Source organism: Erithacus rubecula (genome assembly GCF_903797595.1).
Source record: "Erithacus rubecula genome assembly, chromosome: 4".
In the NCBI taxonomy this organism is placed as follows: Eukaryota; Metazoa; Chordata; class Aves; order Passeriformes; family Muscicapidae; genus Erithacus; species Erithacus rubecula.
The window spans coordinates 30,190,186-30,212,510 of NC_136686.1; the positions used below are offsets into that span (position 1 = coordinate 30,190,186).

The 22,325-nt window shown below is 49.9% G+C and overlaps 9 protein-coding genes across 10 annotated transcripts in view; 5 read left to right on the forward strand and 4 right to left on the reverse strand.

Moving 5' to 3' along the window:
* The window catches only part of LOC306801457 (histone H3.2), a 40,114-nt gene extending 37,884 nt beyond the window's left edge, over positions 1-2,230 (reverse strand). Inside the window, exon 1 of one of the 2 annotated variants that reach the window (XR_013774092.1) lies at positions 1,711-2,230. Coding sequence is in view for 1 of the 2 variants with exons in the window: in XM_079304562.1 (XP_079160688.1) it covers positions 1,766-2,176 (411 nt within the window). In the remaining variant the exon portion in view is untranslated. Of the gene's footprint in view, positions 1-1,693 lie in introns of those variants that run through there. The other variant, XM_079304562.1, reaches the window with a different exon arrangement.
* On the forward strand, positions 60-531 carry LOC306800828 (histone H2B 1/2/3/4/6). Its single transcript, XM_079303207.1, has one exon. The coding sequence runs from the start codon at positions 98-100 to the stop codon at positions 476-478; it is 381 nt and encodes a 126-aa protein (XP_079159333.1). The 5' UTR covers positions 60-97; the 3' UTR covers positions 479-531.
* A 9,626-nt stretch (positions 2,231-11,856) lies between the features above and the next one.
* On the forward strand, positions 11,857-14,008 carry LOC306801695 (histone H1.11R-like). The gene has a single exon (XM_079304962.1). The coding sequence runs from the start codon at positions 13,301-13,303 to the stop codon at positions 13,961-13,963; it is 663 nt and encodes a 220-aa protein (XP_079161088.1). The 5' UTR covers positions 11,857-13,300; the 3' UTR covers positions 13,964-14,008.
* Positions 14,009-14,265: 257 nt separating this feature from the next.
* LOC306801133 (histone H2A-IV) lies at positions 14,266-14,832 on the reverse strand. Its single transcript, XM_079303877.1, has one exon. The coding sequence runs from the start codon at positions 14,738-14,740 to the stop codon at positions 14,351-14,353; it is 390 nt and encodes a 129-aa protein (XP_079160003.1). The 5' UTR covers positions 14,741-14,832; the 3' UTR covers positions 14,266-14,350.
* A 179-nt stretch (positions 14,833-15,011) lies between these two features.
* Positions 15,012-15,582, forward strand: LOC306801134 (histone H2B 1/2/3/4/6). The gene has a single exon (XM_079303878.1). It carries the CDS (start codon positions 15,076-15,078, stop codon positions 15,454-15,456), a length of 381 nt encoding a protein of 126 aa, XP_079160004.1. The 5' UTR covers positions 15,012-15,075; the 3' UTR covers positions 15,457-15,582.
* A 1,178-nt stretch (positions 15,583-16,760) lies between these two features.
* Positions 16,761-17,291, forward strand: LOC306801795 (histone H3.2). The gene has a single exon (XM_079305173.1). It carries the CDS (start codon positions 16,809-16,811, stop codon positions 17,217-17,219), a length of 411 nt encoding a protein of 136 aa, XP_079161299.1. The 5' UTR covers positions 16,761-16,808; the 3' UTR covers positions 17,220-17,291.
* A 649-nt stretch (positions 17,292-17,940) lies between these two features.
* On the reverse strand, positions 17,941-18,541 carry LOC306801803 (histone H3.2). Its single transcript, XM_079305181.1, has one exon. The coding sequence runs from the start codon at positions 18,396-18,398 to the stop codon at positions 17,988-17,990; it is 411 nt and encodes a 136-aa protein (XP_079161307.1). The 5' UTR covers positions 18,399-18,541; the 3' UTR covers positions 17,941-17,987.
* Positions 18,542-19,697: 1,156 nt separating this feature from the next.
* LOC306800984 (histone H2B 5) lies at positions 19,698-20,245 on the reverse strand. The gene has a single exon (XM_079303549.1). The coding sequence runs from the start codon at positions 20,177-20,179 to the stop codon at positions 19,799-19,801; it is 381 nt and encodes a 126-aa protein (XP_079159675.1). The 5' UTR covers positions 20,180-20,245; the 3' UTR covers positions 19,698-19,798.
* A 206-nt stretch (positions 20,246-20,451) lies between these two features.
* On the forward strand, positions 20,452-20,966 carry LOC306800985 (histone H2A-IV). The gene has a single exon (XM_079303550.1). The coding sequence runs from the start codon at positions 20,513-20,515 to the stop codon at positions 20,900-20,902; it is 390 nt and encodes a 129-aa protein (XP_079159676.1). The 5' UTR covers positions 20,452-20,512; the 3' UTR covers positions 20,903-20,966.
* The last annotated feature ends 1,359 nt before the right edge of the window (positions 20,967-22,325 follow it).

A 22,325-nucleotide genomic window follows, 5' to 3' on the forward strand; every position in this document is an offset into this window, starting at 1 on the left:
GCGGCGGCGCTATAAAGGCGGCTCCCGGTAGAGCGTCTCTGTTGTCAGCTGTTGGTCCTTGTGCTTGCTGTGTCGTTGAGTTGTGGTTGCTGCTAAAATGCCCGAGCCGGCCAAATCCGCTCCCGCGCCCAAGAAGGGCTCCAAGAAGGCGGTGACCAAGACGCAGAAGAAAGGCGACAAGAAGCGCAAGAAGAGCCGCAAGGAGAGCTACTCCATCTACGTGTACAAGGTGCTGAAGCAGGTGCACCCCGACACGGGCATCTCGTCCAAGGCCATGGGCATCATGAACTCCTTCGTCAACGACATCTTCGAGCGCATCGCCGGCGAGGCGTCGCGCCTGGCGCACTACAACAAGCGCTCCACCATCACGTCGCGGGAGATCCAGACGGCCGTGCGGCTGCTGCTGCCCGGCGAGCTGGCCAAGCACGCCGTGTCCGAGGGCACCAAGGCTGTCACCAAGTACACCAGCTCCAAGTAGGGCGTCTCGGACCGTCACTCAACCCCAAAGGCTCTTTTAAGAGCCACCCACATACTCTAAAAAAGAGCTTTCACTGCTTTACTTTCCTTGAACCTTTGTTCATAACGTGTTATTTAACTAGCTTAGTTGTAAGTACTTAACCCCAAGTATCGAAAACAGCTTTGTGTGTCTCAGTAGTTTAAATATAAGTAATAACTAGGTATTACATGCGTTTTTTAGGATAGTATCTTGCTTTCCCTACTGGGCCTAGAAGTTTGCTGACGATTTCATTTTCCTGTTATACATGAGTTGCTTTAATTGTCGGGTGTTGGGAGAGGCATCTTCTCCCTGCCATCCATCTCATTTGTGCCTTTAGTCAATCAAAATCTTCTGAGAAGTGAGATCAGAAATGGTTAAAGTGCTCTCTTATACCGGTTTTTGCTATCCCCTCATACGCATACCACAGACAAATACGAAATATTTCAAAGTATTCTTAAAAACTTATTGGTAAATACATTTTTTTAGCTCTGCACTTAATTGGTCTTCCCTAACGGAGAAATACATTTTTTTTAAAACAAACACATGAAAATATTAATTTAGCAATTACTTTATATTTTGTTTTACTGTGAGATTCTAAATAATTACTTATTATCCGCTTCAGACCTCAATATCATTAATCCTAAGTAATTTCTTCGTTTCTGCTGCCCCCTTATGGGTGTTCCTGAATTTGCTGTCACATTTTGGTTTACAGCATCTAGTTAAGGCCTGCGATTCAGAGATGTAGGAAAAGCTGCAAACACTGATGAAAAACAGGTTTGAAAATCAGAGGGAGGAAATATGAAAATATAGTAACTCAAGGAGGGTAAGCATAGTGTCCAAGCAGAATGCGAGTTTACATCCATGTGAGCGCCTCATGACAAAGTTTCTAAGGAGGGGAGAGTACACAACCGACTATGTCTGCAATTGCCATGGGATAAAACTACGCACTTAAAAAAATCTACCTGGCTCCAGGATAAGTAAACATTTCCTGGGGCTCATTATAAGCTTTGCTACTGTAGCCGAAATTATTGTTAAAAGTAACTCCTAAGTTTCTTTTCTATATCATTGCGGGACTGCTACAATAAATCCAACTTTGCACATACCAACAAGCCCCCCTAGCAAGGGATGTTTTCTTCCCTCTGTAACTTCTATAACCGTACCCTTAGAGTAGCGAACAGCTCTTTAATTGCACACGTGGTGGCTCTTAAAAGAGCCTTTGGGTCTGTGTGTTGCCTCAGTGCCTGGCCGGGAAAGGCTTCGGCAGGAGACTTATGCGCGCTCTCCGCGGATGCGGCGGGCCAGCTGGATGTCCTTGGGCATGATGGTGACGCGCTTGGCGTGGATGGCGCACAGGTTGGTGTCCTCGAAGAGCCCCACCAGGTAGGCCTCGCTGGCCTCCTGCAGCGCCATGACGGCCGAGCTCTGGAAGCGCAGGTCGGTCTTGAAGTCCTGCGCGATCTCGCGCACCAGGCGCTGGAAGGGCAGCTTGCGGATCAGCAGCTCCGTGGACTTCTGGTAGCGCCGGATCTCGCGCAGCGCCACCGTGCCGGGCCGGTAGCGGTGCGGCTTCTTGACGCCGCCCGTGGCGGGCGCGCTCTTGCGGGCAGCCTTGGTGGCCAGCTGCTTGCGGGGCGCCTTCCCGCCCGTCGATTTACGCGCTGTCTGCTTCGTGCGCGCCATCGCTCACAACCGCAGCGACTCTCGCTCAGCTCGCTCCGCACTGCCGTGGGCGCGCCGCAGCCCCGCTATTTATGGCCCCGCGGCCCCGCCCATTGGCCGCCCGCGCGACACCGGCCGCTGCCATTGGCCGCTTCGCGCCGGCCCTGGAAATGCCCCCGCCTCCGGGGAAACGCGCCCGATCCTCCCTCCGCCCCCGCCCCCTCGGAACGGCGGCTTGTGAGGGACTGGAGGGGCGGCAGCGCCGCAGGCGAACAGTACAGAGCGCTCTCGCTGCCCGAGCCTCGGGCTCGCCCCCCCTTTTCCCCAAAGCCGCTCCGCTCGCGTTCATCTCCGACTTCGGGACCCTTGGCTAAAGCTGCCGCCGGCAGCCGCCTCCTTTCCCGAGAGCTCGCGGTTTCTTCCCGCTCAGTAGCCGTGTTCGTTTCGAGGCCGCGGCAGGAAGGCTGAAGGCGCAGGCGGCCGCCGCCTTCCCGGGCCAAGCCGAGCTTTCCCGGCTGCTGCCCGGCCCGCTGCGAGCGCCGCGTCTCCTGCGGGAGCGCGGCCCGGGGAAGCGCGCGCGAGCCGCGAGCGCCACCAATCAGCGCCGCGTCGGGAGGCGCGTGCGGCGGCCGGGCCCGCCCGCGGGGAGGCTCCGCGCAGTCCTCACTCCGGTCGGACCGAGCTCTGCCCGCCCGCCCGCGGCCCCGTGCGCTGCTCGGCGGCGGAGCTCAGGGGGCGCGGGGAAAGGGCGCTGGGGGGAGAGAGAGGCGGCCGAAAGCCGGGAAGCGGCACAGCGGGGTGATTGTGCTCGGTGCTACCCCCTGTTCAGGACTGTGCAGTTCGAGGGCGAGAACGCACACTGATGGGAGGAAAGAAAACAGGGCATATGTCCCGGAGCCTTTTGCTATAAAAAACCAAAACCAACAAACAAACAAAAACCAAAAAAATAAACAAAAAAACCCATCAGAAAGAAGAAAGTAACCCAAACAAAAAAGAAAGCAAAAAAAACCCAAAAAAACCCAAAACCATAATAAAATAAAAAAAAAAAAAAAAAAAAAAAAAAAAAAAAAAAAAACAAAAACCGGAGCAGAGGTTAGTCCGTGCTCTGAATTCTCCCTGTTCACACCGTCATCCATTCGCGTAGCTCAACAGGGAAACACCATGTACTCGCAGGCAGGACCAGATTTGTATCGGCAGTTTTGAGACCCCCGACTGCATTCGTTCGTCTAATCTGCTGTCAACACACCCTGCATATATCGAAAGCGGGCTCCAATAGGGTTTTAAGCGAATTATGAACGTTCATTTCTTAGTTGATGCCGATGTAGAACACGTACTTTTACCGCAAAAAACGCCCGTCCCATTTTCCTCAAAATTTAAAATGCTTTCACACCATTACCTCTATTTTCCCGGAAAAATACTTAAACGGGACAGCAAAGTATAGATCACTGTAGCATCAGCTGTCTTATTGAAAAGGTGTCCAGGAGGTCTGTCACAGAGCACAGAAGCAGCTTGCTTGGATCTGGTGTATTGGGTGAGAACCTTGGTGCTCTCGGAGATTGATGTTGGACAGCCGAGGAGATGGTTGCTGGGAAGAAGGAATTTAATAGGAAGATCTTGCTGATCCAAACTCCTCTGATTGTTTTAGCTGAGTTGACTTTAAGCACCTTGCAGGAAATTGAAGTATTAGACCACCATTGTGGTAGATGGTAGAACAAACCCCAGGCTAAGGAATAGCACATTTTTAATATGGAAGCATTTTAGTGCTCTTTGTGAAGTTATTGCCTTAATATTGATATAAATATCCAGCCAGCCTCATGCCCAGTAACTCTTGGATTACTGATTCCCAAGTTCCACCCGTTTTCTTTCTGGTCACAAAGGAAAGTATTTCTATCACAAGAGGAGCTGCAGGAAAGGGCTGCTCGGATAATGTGAGGGAGCAGCTTGGGACCTTAACATTTACAGGATTCTCCTGATCTCGGACAGGTTTTGCCTGGTGAAGGCACATATTATACCAAAACAAAATTTTAGGTGACAGACTATACATAGCATTGGAAATTGAAGTATCTGAGGCCTCTATTATGTTGTTGCCAAAAGACACCGTTTGTGTTAGAGCCAATGTTTCTTTGTCATCAGTTTTGTCTTGTTATAGGGTGGCCTTGATTGCCATCTGAACACGTGCTGTGGAAGCCCAGCTTATGCAGCACCAGAGCTGATTCAGGGCAAAGCATGCATTGGCTCAGAGATAGGTGGGTTTTTCCCCTGTGCATCATGAATTTCAATATAGTGAGATTCAGATACACTCCTTTTGTGCCTTTCTTCAACAGTTGCTCTCAGTGGCTCTCAGAAGCTCTGAGAGCAGTCACAGCCTGGATTAGGTCCTGATCACAGGTTCTGCACCTGGCTTCATCTCTGACTACTCCTTCACTGTTCCCAGGTGCTGCTCTACAAACAATAACTGCCTGATACTGCATTATTCCAAGCATCAATTTGCTCTGTTAATTATCCAAGTCTTATCACAAATTTCTGTGCAAGCTCAGTATCTTTTGTACTTTGCCTTTGAAATCTTGTATGAAAACTTGTTCTTTGTACAGTGCAGTGTGTAAAATTAAAGAGACCAATGTGGCATTTTGATTCTATGTACAGAGCACTGGGGTCTGCTGCATACCTGTGCATGGATTTGGCCATGAAGCCACACTCCACCTAATCAACACATCAGTTATCACTAACTAATCTTATTCTTCTGTGCTATCCTTAGCTTTCCAAGAAGAGCTTCATACAGTTTCTTAAGGTGAAAATATCTTGGCATGGGATGGAGAGAAAATTCCTCTTCTCAGTGACAGTATGAAGTGCTTTCTCTCTTCAAAACCATGGCAACCATCACTGACACCAACAAATATTTTAACAACCACCTTAACACTTTTGCCTGCATATGATCTAGAAAAGTTTCATGGTCCCAGGATTTTTTTTTTTTTTAAGATGAAAAGAAAATAAATTAAAACTCTCTTCCTGACAAATTTTTGAAGATGGGTCATCTCTCTGCCACTGACTGGCTGTTGAAGTCTTCTCTCTATATGCACTGGTGGATATGGTATTATGCATGAGGAAGTGCCATGGAAAAAGATAGTGAGTAACAGCTAGGGAGTCATGGCTAAGAAAAAAAAAAACAAACAGAAAAACCCACCAACACAAAAACCCTACAAACAACCCCTCAAAAACCCCAACAAACAAACAAAACCTCACCGCAACAATAAAAAACTTCATACTAAAAACAACCCCAAATCCATCCAAGAAGTATAAATCAAGTTTTCTTTAGTAATTTCTTACTGAACTGCACCTGTAAGGAACAAAACCATTAGAGTCCCCACTAACTGAAGAGTTAGATTGATGTCTTTCTAGGAAAAAATTCTGTATAGAGCTGCAAATGAGTAATTTGATTGCATTGCTCAGGGTGGATGTATCAACATGATACAAGGAAATTGGAGTGGCAAAGAAAAATTTGCACATTTCAGACAGGGATTTTAACATCATTTTATTCTTGTAAAATACTGTCTTCCCACAGGAGCAGCCCACAGAGACATTTGACCAGTCTGTTCCTCTCCTAACATTTTCTGTGCTTTCAGATTTATGTAACAACTGATTCCCAGATCACAGAATGACATTTGGAAGGGAAGTTGGTCCCCATTGCTGGTTATGCATGATGGAAAATCAAACCTTAGGACAGAAATGCAGAGCAAAAATATTTTATTCATCACAGTAACAATTTACAGGCAGATTTCCTTGCTGCTCTGCTTGTTCTTCTGCATGCAAGATAATTCTGTTCCCAAAAGGGAAACATACTTCTTGATGGTTGGACATTCTTTCTGCCTTTTCCTCTGTCAGACTTGAAACTAATTTGTTTTTCAAGTTTTCTCAGAGTTGAAACTCTGTACTCCACCTACTAGTTTTAACACCTTGACTTTGGTGTTGCATTCAGTGTCAGGTTTTACCTTCCATGCCCCACTCATCATGAGCATTAAATATTAAGAAGGATCATAGTAATTCTACTGATTGATTGATTGGTCTGAACTGATTCTTGAACTTATCCTTTAACTGAGCAGAGAAGTTACCAAAAATTTTGTGGTCTGGCATGATTAAGGAACTATTTCTGTCTTGCTTTGAACCAAAATAAAACCTGAAAAAATCTGGGAATTTTTGTATGACAGTAATTAAAATAAAAAAAAGAAAAAAAAAAAAGTAAGATGTATCTGTGTAATATCTAAATTTCTTGCCTAATGCCTACCATAACTCTGCCCATGGATTTTTTTATTTTAAGAGATTGCTGTTCTATCTGGTGACTTTAAATCTCTATGAATACAAACATGCCAATCTTTTGTCATGGGGAGGAGTCCTTTGCTGTAAACTGAACAGTATGTAATTATAAGTTCTTCCCTATCGAGACATGAAGTATTTTTACTCATGCAATAATATATTATGGTTTTGAATATCATGATAAATCAGTTTCTAAATAAAATTCATCACGCATAGAGAAAATGTCTTTCAAATCATACAAAGTCTTCAATCACATAAAGGGCAGGTTTGAGATGCCCTGAGTAACTCTGTGACTTTAGTTATGGGGGGTTTTGTACCAGAAGACCCCAAAAGTCAGAATTAATTTATCTGCACAACATATATGAAGTATCACTAATCAGTAGCACAAGCATCAGGAAGGGCTTGAGAAAATATTGGAGTTACTGTGCAGACTTAGGGAGCCCCAGGTGAAAAACATGTTAATGGGGCTCTGCAGCTGCAGCTTCATGCTTGACTGGATCACCCTGTTTGAAGAACACACTACAGGCTGCACTCCTGCCCCCTCAGCTGTGTCTGTGAGATGGATGTCTCCATATATCCTCCTGAGAAAACACTGAAAGCCAGTCACAGACACAGTCCACTTAAGTAGGGAGATTAATCTCACATAGTGAGAGTAATCACAAGAGTGAAGTGCTGAAATTGATGGCTATAAACTGTTCAGAAGGGTCAGGAAAGAAGGGTGGAGGCAGGTTGTGCTCTATGAAAAAAAAAAAAAAAAAAAAAAAGCAGAGAACTGTGTTAGAAAAAACAGTGATGAACATCTAAGCATTTCTGGGTACAAAACTAGAGGCCAGGCCAATAAAAAAAAAACAAAACTGATGGTTGGTATTTACCATAGGCCACCCAAAAAAAGGAAGGAGGATGCTGCTGAAGCCTCTTTCTTCAACTACAAGTGACATCTTATTCACAGGTTCCTGTGGGGAATATCAATCAACCTGACATCTGCTGCAAACGTGGCACAGAAAGCCATGAGCTACCCAGGACACTCCTAGAGCATGTTGAAGATAACTTTGTTATCCAGGTGAAGGAAAGTCCAACCAGAGCAGAAGCACTACTCGACCTGTTCTTGCCAACAAAAATTAACTAATTGAAGAGGTCAAGAATAGTGGTAACCTGGGCTGTTGCCTGAGCCCAGAACTATCAGAAATTTGAGGGATATGGGCCAGGCAAACTACAGAGACAAGATACTGAATTTAGTAATCATTCAGCTGCTTAAGAAAATAGGATATGGAAACCCCTTGGAAGCTGCCCTCAGGTATCAAGGAGAAGAACACTGACCTGAAAGTTATTTAAGGACATTTGTCCTATGGAGCAGGTGGACTTGATTCCCACATGTCAGAAAGCAGGCTAGGAAGGCAGAAGACCAATATGTCTGAGTAAAGACCTGGTCAAACTCAAGTGCAAGAAGTAAATGCACAGGCAGTGGAGGCAGGGACATAAATCCTGGGAAGAACATAGAGTGCTGTCCAGGTGTGTAGGGATTGAATCAGAAAAGCTGAAGTACTTCTGCAACTCAGTATAGCAAGGAATGTGAAAAATATTGGAGGCTTCTTTAAGTACACTGATCAGAAAAGGAGGACTAAATAAAATGCCCACCCCCATCCCCAGTAAAAAAGACATGAGATTTTGTGACTACTGCAAAGAGAAGACTGAGGTACCCAACAAGTTTTTTGCCTCAGTTTTCACTGACAGACTTTCTTTCCCACCTCCTAAGTCTGTAAAACTCATGGCATAGACTAGAGGAACAAAGTCACTCCCTTGCTGTAAAAAAGAGCAGGTTCAAGATCATCTGAGGAACTTGAATATGCATAAATCCATGACACTTAAGGGGATTAATCCCAGGACCTTCAGGGAATTAGCAGATACAGCTGCAACGCAGATATTGTTGAGTATTTTCATCAATAACATAGTGGGATTGAGTGCACCCCCACCAATTTTGTGGGTGACACCATGGCTCAGTGGTGCCACTGATTCCTGCAGGGAAGGGATACCATGCAGAGGGACCTTGACAGGCTTGATGAGAGGATCCACATCAACCTCATAAAGCTCAACAATATCAAATTCATCACCCTGCACCCAGGTCAGGGCCATTCCAATTATCAGTACAGGCTGCAGGATGAGCTGATTGCAAGAAGTCCTGCATAGAAAGACTCAGAGATAAGGGTGGATGAAAATTTGGACATGAGGTGATAATGTTCATTTGCTGCAGAGAAAGCCAGTTGTATCCTGGGCTGCATAAAATACCCCAAAAACACAGCTAGCAGGTTGAGGAAGGTGATTCTCTTCATTCACTCCACTCTAATGAGTCCTCACCTGGAGTACTGCATCAGCCTCTGGGGTCCCCAGTACAAGAAAGACTTGGAGGAGGTCCATGGGAGAGCAATGAAAATGGTCAGGGAGCTAGAACACCTCTCCCATGGAGATAGGCTGGGAGAGGAGGGGTTGTTAAGCCTGGAGAAGACAAGGTTGTGGGCACACCTCAATGTGGCCTTTTGATATATGAAAACCACTTATAAGAAAGACTGAGAAAGTCATTCCACCAGGGCCTGTGGTAACAGGGCAAGGTGCAAGGTTTAAAAAGTGTAAGAAGTTAGATTCAAATAGGTTCCAAGGAAGAATTTTTTCATTGTGAAGGTGGTGTGATGCATTTGAACAAGTTGCCAAAAGAAGTTGTTGATGCCTTCAATGAAGATTTCAAAGCCACATGGGATAAGTCTTTGAGCAACCTGATCCAATCTTCTCCCATGTCCTGGGTTACAATGCAAAGGTATACCCAAAGGTATGCATTCTATCACCATCTGCTGAAATCAGGTGTGGCAGTGATTCTTATCTCTGTGGAGATATCATCTGCTAATGGACCATCTGCTAAAAACCAGGTGGGGCAATGTTCTTTATTTTTCCCACACCCATCCTTCCTCCAGGAAGATATCTTCTGTTAATGGGCCATTGAATCCCACTGCATGAGTGATAAAATCACATCATCCCACTGGGAGACGCTCCAGCCAGGGGCAGGAGCCAAACATTTCCTACCTACATCAAAACTGAGATTTAGAACACCAAGGCAGCCTTTTCCTACTGGCTTCCAGAGGACAAGAGCTACCAGATCTTTCTACAGGATCACTGCTTCAACAAGACCACTTCATCTGGATGCTACCACCACCCTAACTAACGGGGTGTCAGGCTGTGTTCTGACTCTGTCAGTGGTTTTTCTTCTGTACTATTGCCTGTATTTTAGTTTTTTAATCTTTTTTCCTATTAAATTGTACTTCTGACTTGGAGTCTCTTACTTGTTTTGATTTTAAAACCTTTACAGCCCACTACAATGATGTTGGTCTAGATAATCTTTAAAGGACCCTTTCCAACACGAATCATGCTATGATTCTGTACTGAACCAAGTCACATGGACTCACAGGAAGGAACTTCCTGAAAGCACTTATCCATACCAGAATAAGAGAAAAGGGAGTTCTTGAATTCCTGATGACCTTTGGAAAAATTTCATAGAATCATAGCATCATAAAATAAGCTGAACTGGATGGGATCCATCAGCACCATTGAGTCCAACTGCTGGCCATGTGCCCAAGGGTCAAACTATGTGCCTGAGAACATTCTCCAAATGCTTCTTGAGCTCTGGCAGGCTGCTACTGTGACCACTGCCCTAGGGAACCTTTTCCAGAGCCCAGCCACCCTCTGGGTGAAGAACTTTGTCCTGACATCCAACCTCAACCTCTCCTGACACAGCTTCATGGTATTACCTTGAGTCCTGTCACTGGTCACAGGAGTGAAGACATCAGTGCCTGCCTCTCCTCTTCCCCTCATGAGGAAGTTGTAGACTGTGATGAGGTGTCCCCTCAGTCTCCTCTTCTCCAGGCTGAACAGACCAAGTGACCTCAGCTGCTCAGATGCTGTTCCTGATGCCCCAGGACAGGGCTGGCTCTCCTGGCTGCCAGGGCACTGCTGGCTCATGTTCAACTTGCCATCAACCAGGACCCCCAGGTCCCTTTCCATGGCACTGCTCTCCAGCATCTCATCCCTCAGTCTCACACAATCAGGACTGCCCTGTCTCAGGTCCAGATTCCAGCACTTGCCCTTGTTAAATTTCATATGGTTCATGATTGCCCATCTCTCTTAATTTGTCAAGGTCTCTGTGCACTTGAGGGAGTTGACAACTCCTCCTGGTTTAGTGTCAATGGCAGACTTAGTATTCCTTTGAGCCCTGCATGCCAGTTGCTAACAAAGATATTGGAGAGAACTGGGTGGGGATGGAGCCCTGCAGAACCCCACTAGTGACAGCCTGATGTTACCCCAGCCACTCTAACTCTTTGTGCCTGATGTGTGAGAAGCAGTCTGCCAAACATACCAAGCCCTTGGTGCCCTGCAGAAGGGAGTGTCTGATTAAAATTACCCTTCTTTTCCTCAAAACAGAGGAGATCTTGATGTGGGGTGCAGATGGTGTTGGTTTAGGAGGTCCCACTACCCCAGAGATGCTCACTTCACAATTGTGTGGCCTTCTATTCCAGGGCCTCATATCTGCTGTAGCAGTGCCAGTCCTACTTGTTATGTTTCCAGAAGGAGGAGGAAACTACATTCCAGTCCATCACTTCCAAATATCTCTGTCCACTGTATTTAAAAAAGGTCTGTTACCAGAAGGATCAAGGAAATCACTACCTGTGCCTGTGATTTTTCAACCAATCAGCCCAAGGCCAACTGGTATTTAATAAAAGGTCTGTTAGCTTGACAACTTTTTATAAGGGAAAAATAGAAGAAATAATTTTGTTTTTACTGAGCACATAATAATATTTGAAGAAATTTTTTTAAGCATGTCCAGCCATAAATTAAAGGAATTAAACTTGTTTCTCCTTCCCTCCTCCACCTGAAAAACTTTGCAAGATTTCTTTCCATTTCCTTCTTTACTTAGCCTAAAAGTAACTGTCTATGTGGTTGTGAAAAACAAAATTTTAAAAGTCCAGCTAGGTGTTCAAAGTTTTGGAGAGCTAGGAAAAGGAGCTTTTAGGAAAGCACACAGAATGCTGCAGGAATGTGCTGTTACATTCAGGTGAAGTAGGATAGAGGCTTAGCCTAAATCCAGGAAAATGCATTTGCAGAGGTTCAAGAGAATTTAAAGATAAAGGAACTAGTGACTCTAAGTGATTAGAATGGATTAAATTACAGAATTTGAAGGAAATTTATGTGTTGCAGAATTATCACCCAGGAATTTCTCCCCAGTGGTGTGTACCCTTCCCAATGGTTCACATCTGTGCCAATGTAGTTCACAACCTGAAATTCACAGTGGATTCAGCAGATGAAACTATCATAAAATATAGAATCAGGACAGAACCAAATCCACTTCAGCTTCTGCTTTTATCCTCCCTCACATAATGTTTTTCTGCTGGTTGTCTTCCCTAGAAAAAAGCCTCTCAGATATGCCACCACATCTCCTGAGGGTCTTTAAGTACACCTCAGTCAAGATAATCTAGGACCACTGACAAGTCCATGAAACTGACCCCATCTTCATCAAAACTTCACAAGACAGGGTGTGATATTTTATTATCAAAAGATAAGGTGAAAGGAGCTAAATAACTGCATTTACAATTATTAATCAATCACTGGAGTCCCTGATTCTTTCCCAGAAATGTTCAAACATGACTATCCATTTGCTATCCAGCTCATCTCAAGAAAAAATAATTTTTATGTGCATTCAATTTATTCCACATCACAATAATCATCCACTGGAAAAAGCCATGTCATTGCTTCTCTCAGCAGTTCTGAGGAGAGCATTATTTGCTTAATTCCGTTGAATTATATTATTTTATTAATGAAATGCCTGCAGATTTATGTCTGTTTTTCATAATGAAAACATGTACACAGTATTTTGATTGTATAGATTTTCCTTTTTGTAAAATTACTAATCGTGCCTGCCATATTCCTGAAATATTATGTAACATTAAGCAGAATAATAAACACTACCTTAAGAACATACAAATGAATTGGTTTATCTACCGTGCATCATTAAAATAAGTATTTTGGATGAAAAAAATGGGAATGTAGTTCATTAAAATATTAATACAAAGGCGCACAAAACCCAGAGGGACAGAGAAGCAACTTCTCTGTGTTATTCTGGGACTGTAAAGATGGCTAATTATTTAAGAGAGCTGCTTTCAGATAAATGTTTCTGATGAAAGTTGTCTTTCTTTTATGTTTTACCAAGTCCTACTAGAGATAAAAAGGGCATTGTGTTAAAAGGTTTCATTATTTTAAAGAAATTATGTTGTGTAATGGAAAACAACTCATAACCCAGATAGAGAGCTGAACGACTACTTTGTGTTACTTGCATTTTTTCAAAGCTAATTTACGCTAAAATAAACTCTCGGGATTACCCCCATTTTGCATCACCTCGATGGAAAACCCTGTCAGAAACATGTTTCCGGTGTCACTGAGACAGTGGTGTCAAAAGCAAAGTTATAATTCAAACGGAGAAATAAAAATCTTACAGTCTAGCTAGTCATGCAATCTCCAAACTCAGGGATTAGTGACTTGCCTGAAACTCATTTCGAGTCCCGGTTGAAAGAAACATCGCAAGACAAAAATATCCTCTGTCCTCAGTAGGAATGATAAGAAACAGGGTGCCGAGGTCCCGATTTTTTAAGAAAAAAAACCAAATTTTGATTGGGAAGAAACACAAGGCAGGCGGCAAGGGGAGCGGGCAGGGGGCGGAGCGCGCTCGGGAGCGAACCAATCAGCGCCCGCCACGCTGCTATAAAAGGCGGCACCGCCAGAGCCGCCGCATTCGCGCACGTCGCAATGTCGGAGACCGCGCCCGCCCCTGCCGCTGAGGCAGCGCCCGCCGCGCCCGCCGCCAAAGCCGCCGCCAAGAAGCCGAAGAAGGCGGCGAGCGGCTCCAAAGCCCGCAAGCCCGCGGGGCCCAGCGTCACCGAGCTGATCACCAAGGCCGTGTCCGCCTCCAAGGAGCGCAAGGGGCTCTCCCTCGCCGCGCTCAAGAAGGCGCTGGCCGCCGGCGGCTACGATGTGGAGAAGAACAACAGCCGCATCAAGCTGGGGCTCAAGAGCCTCGTCAGCAAGGGCACCCTGGTGCAGACCAAGGGCACCGGCGCCTCCGGCTCTTTCCGGCTCAGTAAGAAACCGGGAGAAGTCAAGGACAAAGCTCCCAAAAAGAAAACTTCTGTAGCTAAGGCTAAAAAGCCGGCAGCTAAGAAGCCCGCCAGCGCCGCTAAGAAGCCCAAGAAGATGGTGGCTGCGAAGAGCCCCAAGAAGGCGAAGAAGCCGGCGGCCAAAAAAGTAGCCAAAAGTCCCAAAAAAGCAGCAAAGACTCCTAAGACCAAGAAGGTGGCGGCACCTGCGAAAAGCCCGGCTAAGGCGAAGGTGTTAAAACCCAAGGCAGCTAAACCGAAAGCCGCGAAGACAAAAGTGGCCAAGGCAAAGAAGGCAGCCTCCAAGAAGAAGTGAGCCTCCTTACTGAGGAGTCTTGCTCCGTGTTTAAACCAAACGGCTCTTTTTAGAGCCACCCAAATTTTCTTAAAAGAGCTGAAATTAAGTTTGTTGTGTACGATCCCCAACTTTTAGTAATACAAAGGGGGTGAGTGAATCCTAATACAAGTGACCAGCTTTGGGAAAAGCCTTTAGAGGTTAGGACACTTCCTGGCGTTTCGTATAATACCGGTTGGTAACATTGAGAAAAAACGGTTAAGGGGGGCGGCTAATGATAAAAGCCCTTTCTATTAACCGAACTTTTTAAAAATTCAAAGCAATCTAGCTCTTTAGAGACAAAGTGGGTGGCTCTGAAAAGAGCCTTTGGGTTTCACGTGATAGCTGGTGGTACTTTTTCTTCGGCGCTTACTTGGCTTTAGCTTTGTGGCTGTCGGTCTTCTTGGGCAGCAGCACAGCCTGGATGTTGGGCAGCACGCCGCCCTGCGCGATCGTCACCTTGCCCAGCAGCTTGTTGAGCTCCTCGTCGTTGCGGATGGCGAGCTGCAGGTGGCGGGGGATGATGCGCGTCTTCTTGTTGTCGCGGGCCGCGTTGCCCGCCAGCTCCAGGATCTCGGCCGTCAGGTACTCCAGCACGGCCGCCAGGTACACCGGGGCGCCGGCGCCCACGCGCTCCGCGTAGTTGCCCTTGCGCAGCAGCCGGTGCACGCGGCCCACGGGGAACTGCAGCCCGGCCCGCGACGAGCGCGACTTGGCCTTGGCGCGCGCCTTCCCGCCCTGCTTCCCGCGACCGGACATCGCAGCGACTCAGCAGCAACAGCAACACAGCGAACACGAAAGGAGAAGAAGTAACTCTGAGTTGGTGCAACGTCCGCATTTTATACCACTCGGCCGGATCGGAAAATGCATCTTCTGATTGGCTGCGAGAGGCGACTTTTTCGGCAGCCAATGGAAAAGCGGATTGAGATTTGTCCAATAGAATCTCGGCGCCGCGCACTGAACTGAGGCCGGGCCAATAGCGATGCGGCGATGAACGGCGGCGGCGCTATAAAGGCGGCTCCCGGTAAAGAGTCCCTGTTGTCAGCTGTTGGTGTTTGTAATTGCTGTGTCGCTGAGCTGTGGTTGCTGTTACAATGCCCGAGCCGGCCAAGTCCGCTCCCGCGCCCAAGAAGGGCTCCAAGAAGGCGGTGACCAAGACGCAGAAGAAAGGCGACAAGAAGCGGAAGAAGAGCCGCAAGGAGAGTTACTCCATCTACGTGTACAAGGTGCTGAAGCAGGTGCACCCCGACACGGGCATCTCGTCCAAGGCCATGGGCATCATGAACTCCTTCGTCAACGACATCTTCGAGCGCATCGCCGGCGAGGCGTCGCGCCTGGCGCACTACAACAAGCGCTCCACCATCACGTCGCGGGAGATCCAGACGGCCGTGCGGCTGCTGCTGCCCGGCGAGCTGGCCAAGCACGCCGTGTCCGAGGGCACCAAGGCTGTCACCAAGTACACCAGCTCCAAGTAGGCGGTTTCTGCGTCTTCAGTCCGATATTTTAAACACAAAGGCTCTTTTAAGAGCCACCCACCTTTTCAATAAAAGAGCTGATGTTACAGTGTTTTTCGGAGGCGTGCCCGGGAGGAAAGTAGGGAATTGCGCAGTACAACGAAATACAATTAAAAAAAAAGATCTTGGATTTAAATTTGTCGCAGATGTTTTGCAAACGTACCGAGGACATTTATATGTCGATTCATAGGCTTACGAGGCCATTTTCCATACACATACACTTTACGAACGGTAATTAATTAAATTAATACTCTCAGTGGTGTCAAGACGGCGAAAACAAATGCAATGATGCTTGAACGGGGTTTTTACGGTTAATCAACTTCAACGGAAAACCGAATCTTGACACATTAAAAGCACCGGCGTTTCCAAACCAGCCTATGCTTTTGTTTATCCGTTCTTTGTTTACAAGCAAAAGGTTCCGGGCTAGATGCGCGCTCTCCCTCACTACTCCCAAGGTGTTGTCGCAGGTGAGCAGGGGAAGCAAAGCGTTCTCCCCCCGGCCCGCGCTGTCGCCACACAGGCAATGAGCCAAGCTCAGGCTCCCCGCTGTGCCGCTTCCCGGCTTTCGGCCGCCTCTCTCTCCCCCCAGCGCCCTTTCCCCGCGCCCCCTGAGCTCCGCCGCCGAGCAGCGCACGGGGCCGCGGGCGGGCGGGCAGAGCTCGGTCCGACCGGAGTGAGGACTGCGCGGAGCCTCCCCGCGGGCGGGCCCGGCCGCCGCACGCGCCTCCCGACGCGGCGCTGATTGGTGGCGCTCGCGGCTCGCGCGCGCTTCCCCGGGCCGCGCTCCCGCAGGAGACGCGGCGCTCGCAGCGGGCCGGGCAGCAGCCGGGAAAGCTCGGCTTGGCCCGGGAAGGCGGCGGCCGCCTGCGCCTTCAGCCTTCCTGCCGCGGCCTCGAAACGAACACGGCTACTGAGCGGGAAGGAACCGCGAGCTCTCGGGGAAGCAGGCGGCTGCCGGCGGCAGCTTTAGCCATGGGACCCGAGGCCGTGAATGAACGCGAGCGGAGCGGCTTTGGGGAAAAGGGGGGGCGAGCTCGAGGCTCGGGCAGCGAGAGCGCTCTGTACTGTTCGCCTGCGGCGCTGCCGCCCCTCCAGTCCCTCACAGGCCGCCGTTCCGAGGGGGCGGAGGGAGGAGCGGGCGCGTTTCCCCGGAGGCGGGGGCATTTCCAGGGCCGGCGCGAAGCGGCCAATGGCAGCGGCCGGTGTCGCGCGGGCGGCCAATGGGCGGGGCCGCGGGGCCATAAATAGCGGGGCTGCGGCGCGCCCGCGGCAGTGCGGAGCGAGCTGGGCGAGAGTAACTGCGGTTGTGAGCGATGGCGCGCACGAAGCAGACAGCGCGTAAATCGACGGGCGGGAAGGCGCCCCGCAAGCAGCTGGCCACCAAGGCTGCCCGCAAGAGCGCGCCCGCCACGGGCGGCGTCAAGAAGCCGCACCGCTACCGGCCCGGCACGGTGGCGCTGCGCGAGATCCGGCGCTACCAGAAGTCCACGGAGCTGCTGATCCGCAAGCTGCCCTTCCAGCGCCTGGTGCGCGAGATCGCGCAGGACTTCAAGACCGACCTGCGCTTCCAGAGCTCGGCCGTCATGGCGCTGCAGGAGGCCAGCGAGGCCTACCTGGTGGGGCTCTTCGAGGACACCAACCTGTGCGCCATCCACGCCAAGCGCGTCACCATCATGCCCAAGGACATCCAGCTGGCCCGCCGCATCCGCGGAGAGCGCGCATAAGTCTCCTGCCGAAGCCTTTTCCGGCCAGGCATTGAGGCAACACACAGACCCAAAGGCTCTTTTAAGAGCCACCACGTGTGCAATTAAAGAGCTGTGCGCTACTCTGAAATAAGTATAGTTGTAATAGACACCGGGGGATAAACCATTCATAGTCTAGGTGTGTCTTTATGTAGAGATCTTCAATTTATTGTAGCAGTCTCCCCGTGATACATAAGCTGTAGCTGTGTTGTAAATTGATACGATTTCATTGACTGTGGGAGGGCCTATCGCGCCTGTACATTCATTTTGATCATTGTAAAGAAATGTAACATACTATTCCATCGATAGCATGAACGGTTTACTAGATACAAAAGCCTCTTTGGGGCCACTACACACGCACGAAGTTTACCTGTAGAGCTGTTCCAAAAAACATGTAATCAGAAAATGTCTTCACAGCCTACTCTAATAAATATTTCCCTTACGTGCCCGCCAACTGGGTTCAACGAGGTTAGAGGAATAATTGTGAATATGTGGCCATAGTTTCAACGGGAGAGACAGTAACAGGTGTCTCATACCTGTGACACATACGAAGTGTTTTACCACCCTCTCCCCGGTGATAAGGCACATAGCACTTTTGGGTCTCACATTTTCTAAAACCAAATAACGCATCCCAATTTCTCCCTCATCCCCACACGCCATGTTAACAGTACATAGGAGCGCCACAGCTCTTTAAAGTGTACACGTGGTGGCTCTTAAAAGAGCCTTTGGGTATACACAGACTACAAAAACTTATGCGCGCTCTCCGCGGATGCGGCGGGCCAGCTGGATGTCCTTGGGCATGATGGTGACGCGCTTGGCGTGGATGGCGCACAGGTTGGTGTCCTCGAAGAGCCCCACCAGGTAGGCCTCGCTGGCCTCCTGCAGCGCCATGACGGCCGAGCTCTGGAAGCGCAGGTCGGTCTTGAAGTCCTGCGCGATCTCGCGCACCAGGCGCTGGAAGGGCAGCTTGCGGATCAGCAGCTCCGTGGACTTCTGGTAGCGCCGGATCTCGCGCAGCGCCACCGTGCCGGGCCGGTAGCGGTGCGGCTTCTTGACGCCGCCCGTGGCGGGCGCGCTCTTGCGGGCAGCCTTGGTGGCCAGCTGCTTGCGGGGCGCCTTCCCGCCCGTCGATTTACGCGCTGTCTGCTTCGTGCGCGCCATCGCTCACAACCGCAGTTACTCTCGCCCAGCTCGCTCCGCACTGCCGCGGGCGCGCCGCAGCCCCGCTATTTATGGCCCCGCGGCCCCGCCCATTGGCCGCCCGCGCGACACCGGCCGCTGCCATTGGCCGCTTCGCGCCGGCCCTGGAAATGCCCCCGCCTCCGGGGCGGGAAACGCTCCCGCTCCTCGCTCCGCCCCCGCCCCCTCGGAACGGCGGCCTGTGAGGGACTGGAGGGGCGGCAGCGCCGCAGGCGAACAGTACAGAGCGCTCTCGCTTCCCGAGCCTCGAGCTCGCCCCCGCTTTTCCCCAAAGCCGCTCCGCTCGCGTTCATTCACGGCCTCGGATCCCATGGCTAAAGCTGCCGCCGGCAGCCGCCTCCTTTCCCGAGAGCTCGCGGTTTCTTCCCGCTCAGTAGCCGTGTTCGTTTCGAGGCCGCGGCAGGAAGGCTGAAGGCGCAGGCGGCCGCCGCCTTCCCGGGCCAAGCCGAGCTTTCCCGGCTGCTGCCCGGCCCGCTGCGAGCGCCGCGTCTCCTGCGGGAGCGCGGCCCGGGGAAGCGCGCGCGAGCCGCGAGCGCCACCAATCAGCGCCGCGTCGGGAGGCGCGTGCGGCGGCCGGGCCCGCCCGCGGGGAGGCTCCGCGCAGTCCTCACTCCGGTCGGACCGAGCTCTGCCCGCCCGCCCGCGGCCCCGTGCGCTGCTCGGCGGCGGAGCTCAGGGGGCGCGGGGAAAGGGCGCTGGGGGGAGAGAGAGGCGGCCGAAAGCCGGGAAGCGGCACAGCGGGGAGCCTGAGCTTGGCTCATTGCCTGTGTGGCGACAGCGCGGGCCGGGGGGAGAACGCTTTGCTTCCCCTGCTCACCTGCGACAACACCTTGGGAGTAGTGAGGGAGAGCGCGCATCTAGCCCGGAACCTTGTGCTCCAAATTAGAAAAAAAAGGAAAAATAGCATAGGATGTCCTGAAAGCGCCTCTACTGAAAATGCTCCCGGTTCAGTCTCCTGTTAACGTAGGTCAGTAGAGATACACCACATACCAACGGCCAGGAACCTATTGGTTTCGCTTTTCCAACTCAGAGACTACCCACAGGACTTTTGTCTAATCCACCGACCCCACACTGTACATAAAAATGGATTCCTATGTTTTTGGAAGTGATTTATGAACACTCCTGAGGTTCCTTTGAAGCAGATGCGGAACATAGTTTACCACAAACACTATTCATGTTTTTTTTTAAGAACTCCTTCCTCTTACACAGTAAAATCACGTCTCCCTCCCAACTCCACCCTCCGAAAAGATAAACGGGAAAAGTAAGAAATCTCCACAGCATCAGCTCTTTTATTGAAAAAGTGGGTGGCTCTTAAAAGAGCCTTTGTGTTTAAAATGTCGGACTGAAGACGCAGAAACCGCCTACTTGGAGCTGGTGTACTTGGTGACAGCCTTGGTGCCCTCGGACACGGCGTGCTTGGCCAGCTCGCCGGGCAGCAGCAGCCGCACGGCCGTCTGGATCTCCCGCGACGTGATGGTGGAGCGCTTGTTGTAGTGCGCCAGGCGCGACGCCTCGCCGGCGATGCGCTCGAAGATGTCGTTGACGAAGGAGTTCATGATGCCCATGGCCTTGGACGAGATGCCCGTGTCGGGGTGCACCTGCTTCAGCACCTTGTACACGTAGATGGAGTAGCTCTCCTTACGGCTCTTACGACGTTTCTTGTCGCCTTTCTTCTGCGTCTTGGTCACCGCCTTCTTGGAGCCCTTCTTGGGCGCGGGAGCGGACTTGGCCGGCTCGGGCATGACAACGAATCGACTCACTACAACCGCACTAACAACCTCTCCAATGGATGAATGAACCGCTCGCCTGCGCGCCCGCATTTATAGGACGGTTATGCAAATTAGGGTTTTCCATAGCCTAAGCTCCTATTGGCTGAGGCAAGTTTCTGCATGGATTGCGTTACGCCGCTCATCGCCATTGGTCAAATCTGAATCCGCGTACCCATTGGCTGTTTCAGGCACATCATTGTCTCAGCCAATCGGAAGTCGCTCATTCCACTGAAAAGGCATAAAAGGCCGAGCTCGTAAGTTGGGGTTACCGTTTACAGCTCGAAACTCCGCTTTAGCAGCTTCATCATGTCCGGTCGCGGGAAGCAGGGCGGGAAGGCGCGCGCCAAGGCCAAGTCGCGCTCGTCGCGGGCCGGGCTGCAGTTCCCCGTGGGCCGCGTGCACCGGCTGCTGCGCAAGGGCAACTACGCGGAGCGCGTGGGCGCCGGCGCCCCGGTGTACCTGGCGGCCGTGCTGGAGTACCTGACGGCCGAGATCCTGGAGCTGGCGGGCAACGCGGCCCGCGACAACAAGAAGACGCGCATCATCCCCCGCCACCTGCAGCTCGCCATCCGCAACGACGAGGAGCTCAACAAGCTGCTGGGCAAGGTGACGATCGCGCAGGGCGGCGTGCTGCCCAACATCCAGGCCGTGCTGCTGCCCAAGAAGACCGACAGCCACAAAGCTAAAGCCAAGTAAACGCTTTATAACAAATGCCGTGAAGTTTTGTCTTTAGAAACCCAAAGGCTCTTTTAAGAGCCACCTACAATTTCAGAAAAAGAGCTTGAATTGCATTAGGGTGATAAAAGCTTAAGGGGTATCTTGAAATCCTTACGCTTGTCTCAGCCGTTTTTACAGCCAGTGTCAGACACATCCGTGCACACAGATCACCAGCCCCACGATTACTTCGCTCTGTGCTCGGGCTGACAGCGATTCTAGGAAGCAGCTCAGCTCTTTCGCAATGAATCCCGGCTCCCTGTGGGCGATTTGAAAGCCACCAAGGCTCTGGTACCTTCCCCTTACCAACTGACGCGCCCCTCGCGCTGTTCCTGGCTCAAACGGGGCATTCGCCAGCAGACTGCAGATCCCCCACGCCTCCCCCTCAGCTCCCCTGAACGGCGGCGGCCACAGCATTTCAGCCCGTGTAAGAAAATGTGGGTGGCTCTACAAGAGCCGTTGGTATAAACGGGAAGCAAGATTATTTCCACGTTGATGGGCTCCGCCCCCTGCCCCGCTCCGTTCTCCGCTTCTGCGGGTGAAACAGAATGGTTTTTTCCTATTTAATCTGTCACGAAATCGTCCTTTTTCCTGCATCTGGGAGGTCGTGGGAGCGGCTGTTTTTCGCCTTGTCGCGAAGAGTTGGATTTGAGTAGCTCGGGGACAAGAAATCTCGAGTCCTGCACCTAACAGAGCTCGCGAAGTTTCGTTTTTCTCTGCAAATTAGAAATTCTCCTTTAAAGTTAACATGAGTCAGAAAACTCACTATTAATCTTCAGCGGGTCTTTTTTACATTAGATAAGAAAGCAAACAGTTAGAATCTCACTATTTAAAATAAAACAGTTTCAAAGAAAGTGAGGTAGCACAAAACTGTCCTGTTGCTTCTACCGAGGTTTATCTCTCTGGCTACTGTGAAACACTCAGTAAGGCTTTTTTTTTTTTTCCTGTATTTTTAAACATAAAGTTTCCAGACGTTCCACACTTCTATGCATGAAGTATTAGGCAGCATATAATTTATCTCCCCCCCCCCCCCCCCAAATGGGCTATGCTCTTTGAAACACTTTCCTATTGTTAATGTAACAAAAGGCTCTCCAATATCAGTGAAATATTTTGGGATCTGAAGACCAAAGATTAAAAAGTTTGTGTCAGACCACACAGAGTGACATGTAAGTCTCTGGTGCACAGAAACAGACCATACTGAAAATAAAGCACACAGTGCTAAATCTGTAAAATCCGTTCATATGACTCACTAACATGGGGGAAAAAATTCACAGAGCTTGAGTCTGCAAGAGATGTGAGAGCACAATTCTATTCATATTCCGATCTGAAGCTGGAAAGAAAAACCGCAATTTTTTTCTCACAGCTCTTTTCCCATGTTACAGATCATGTCGCAGCAGTTTCTGTA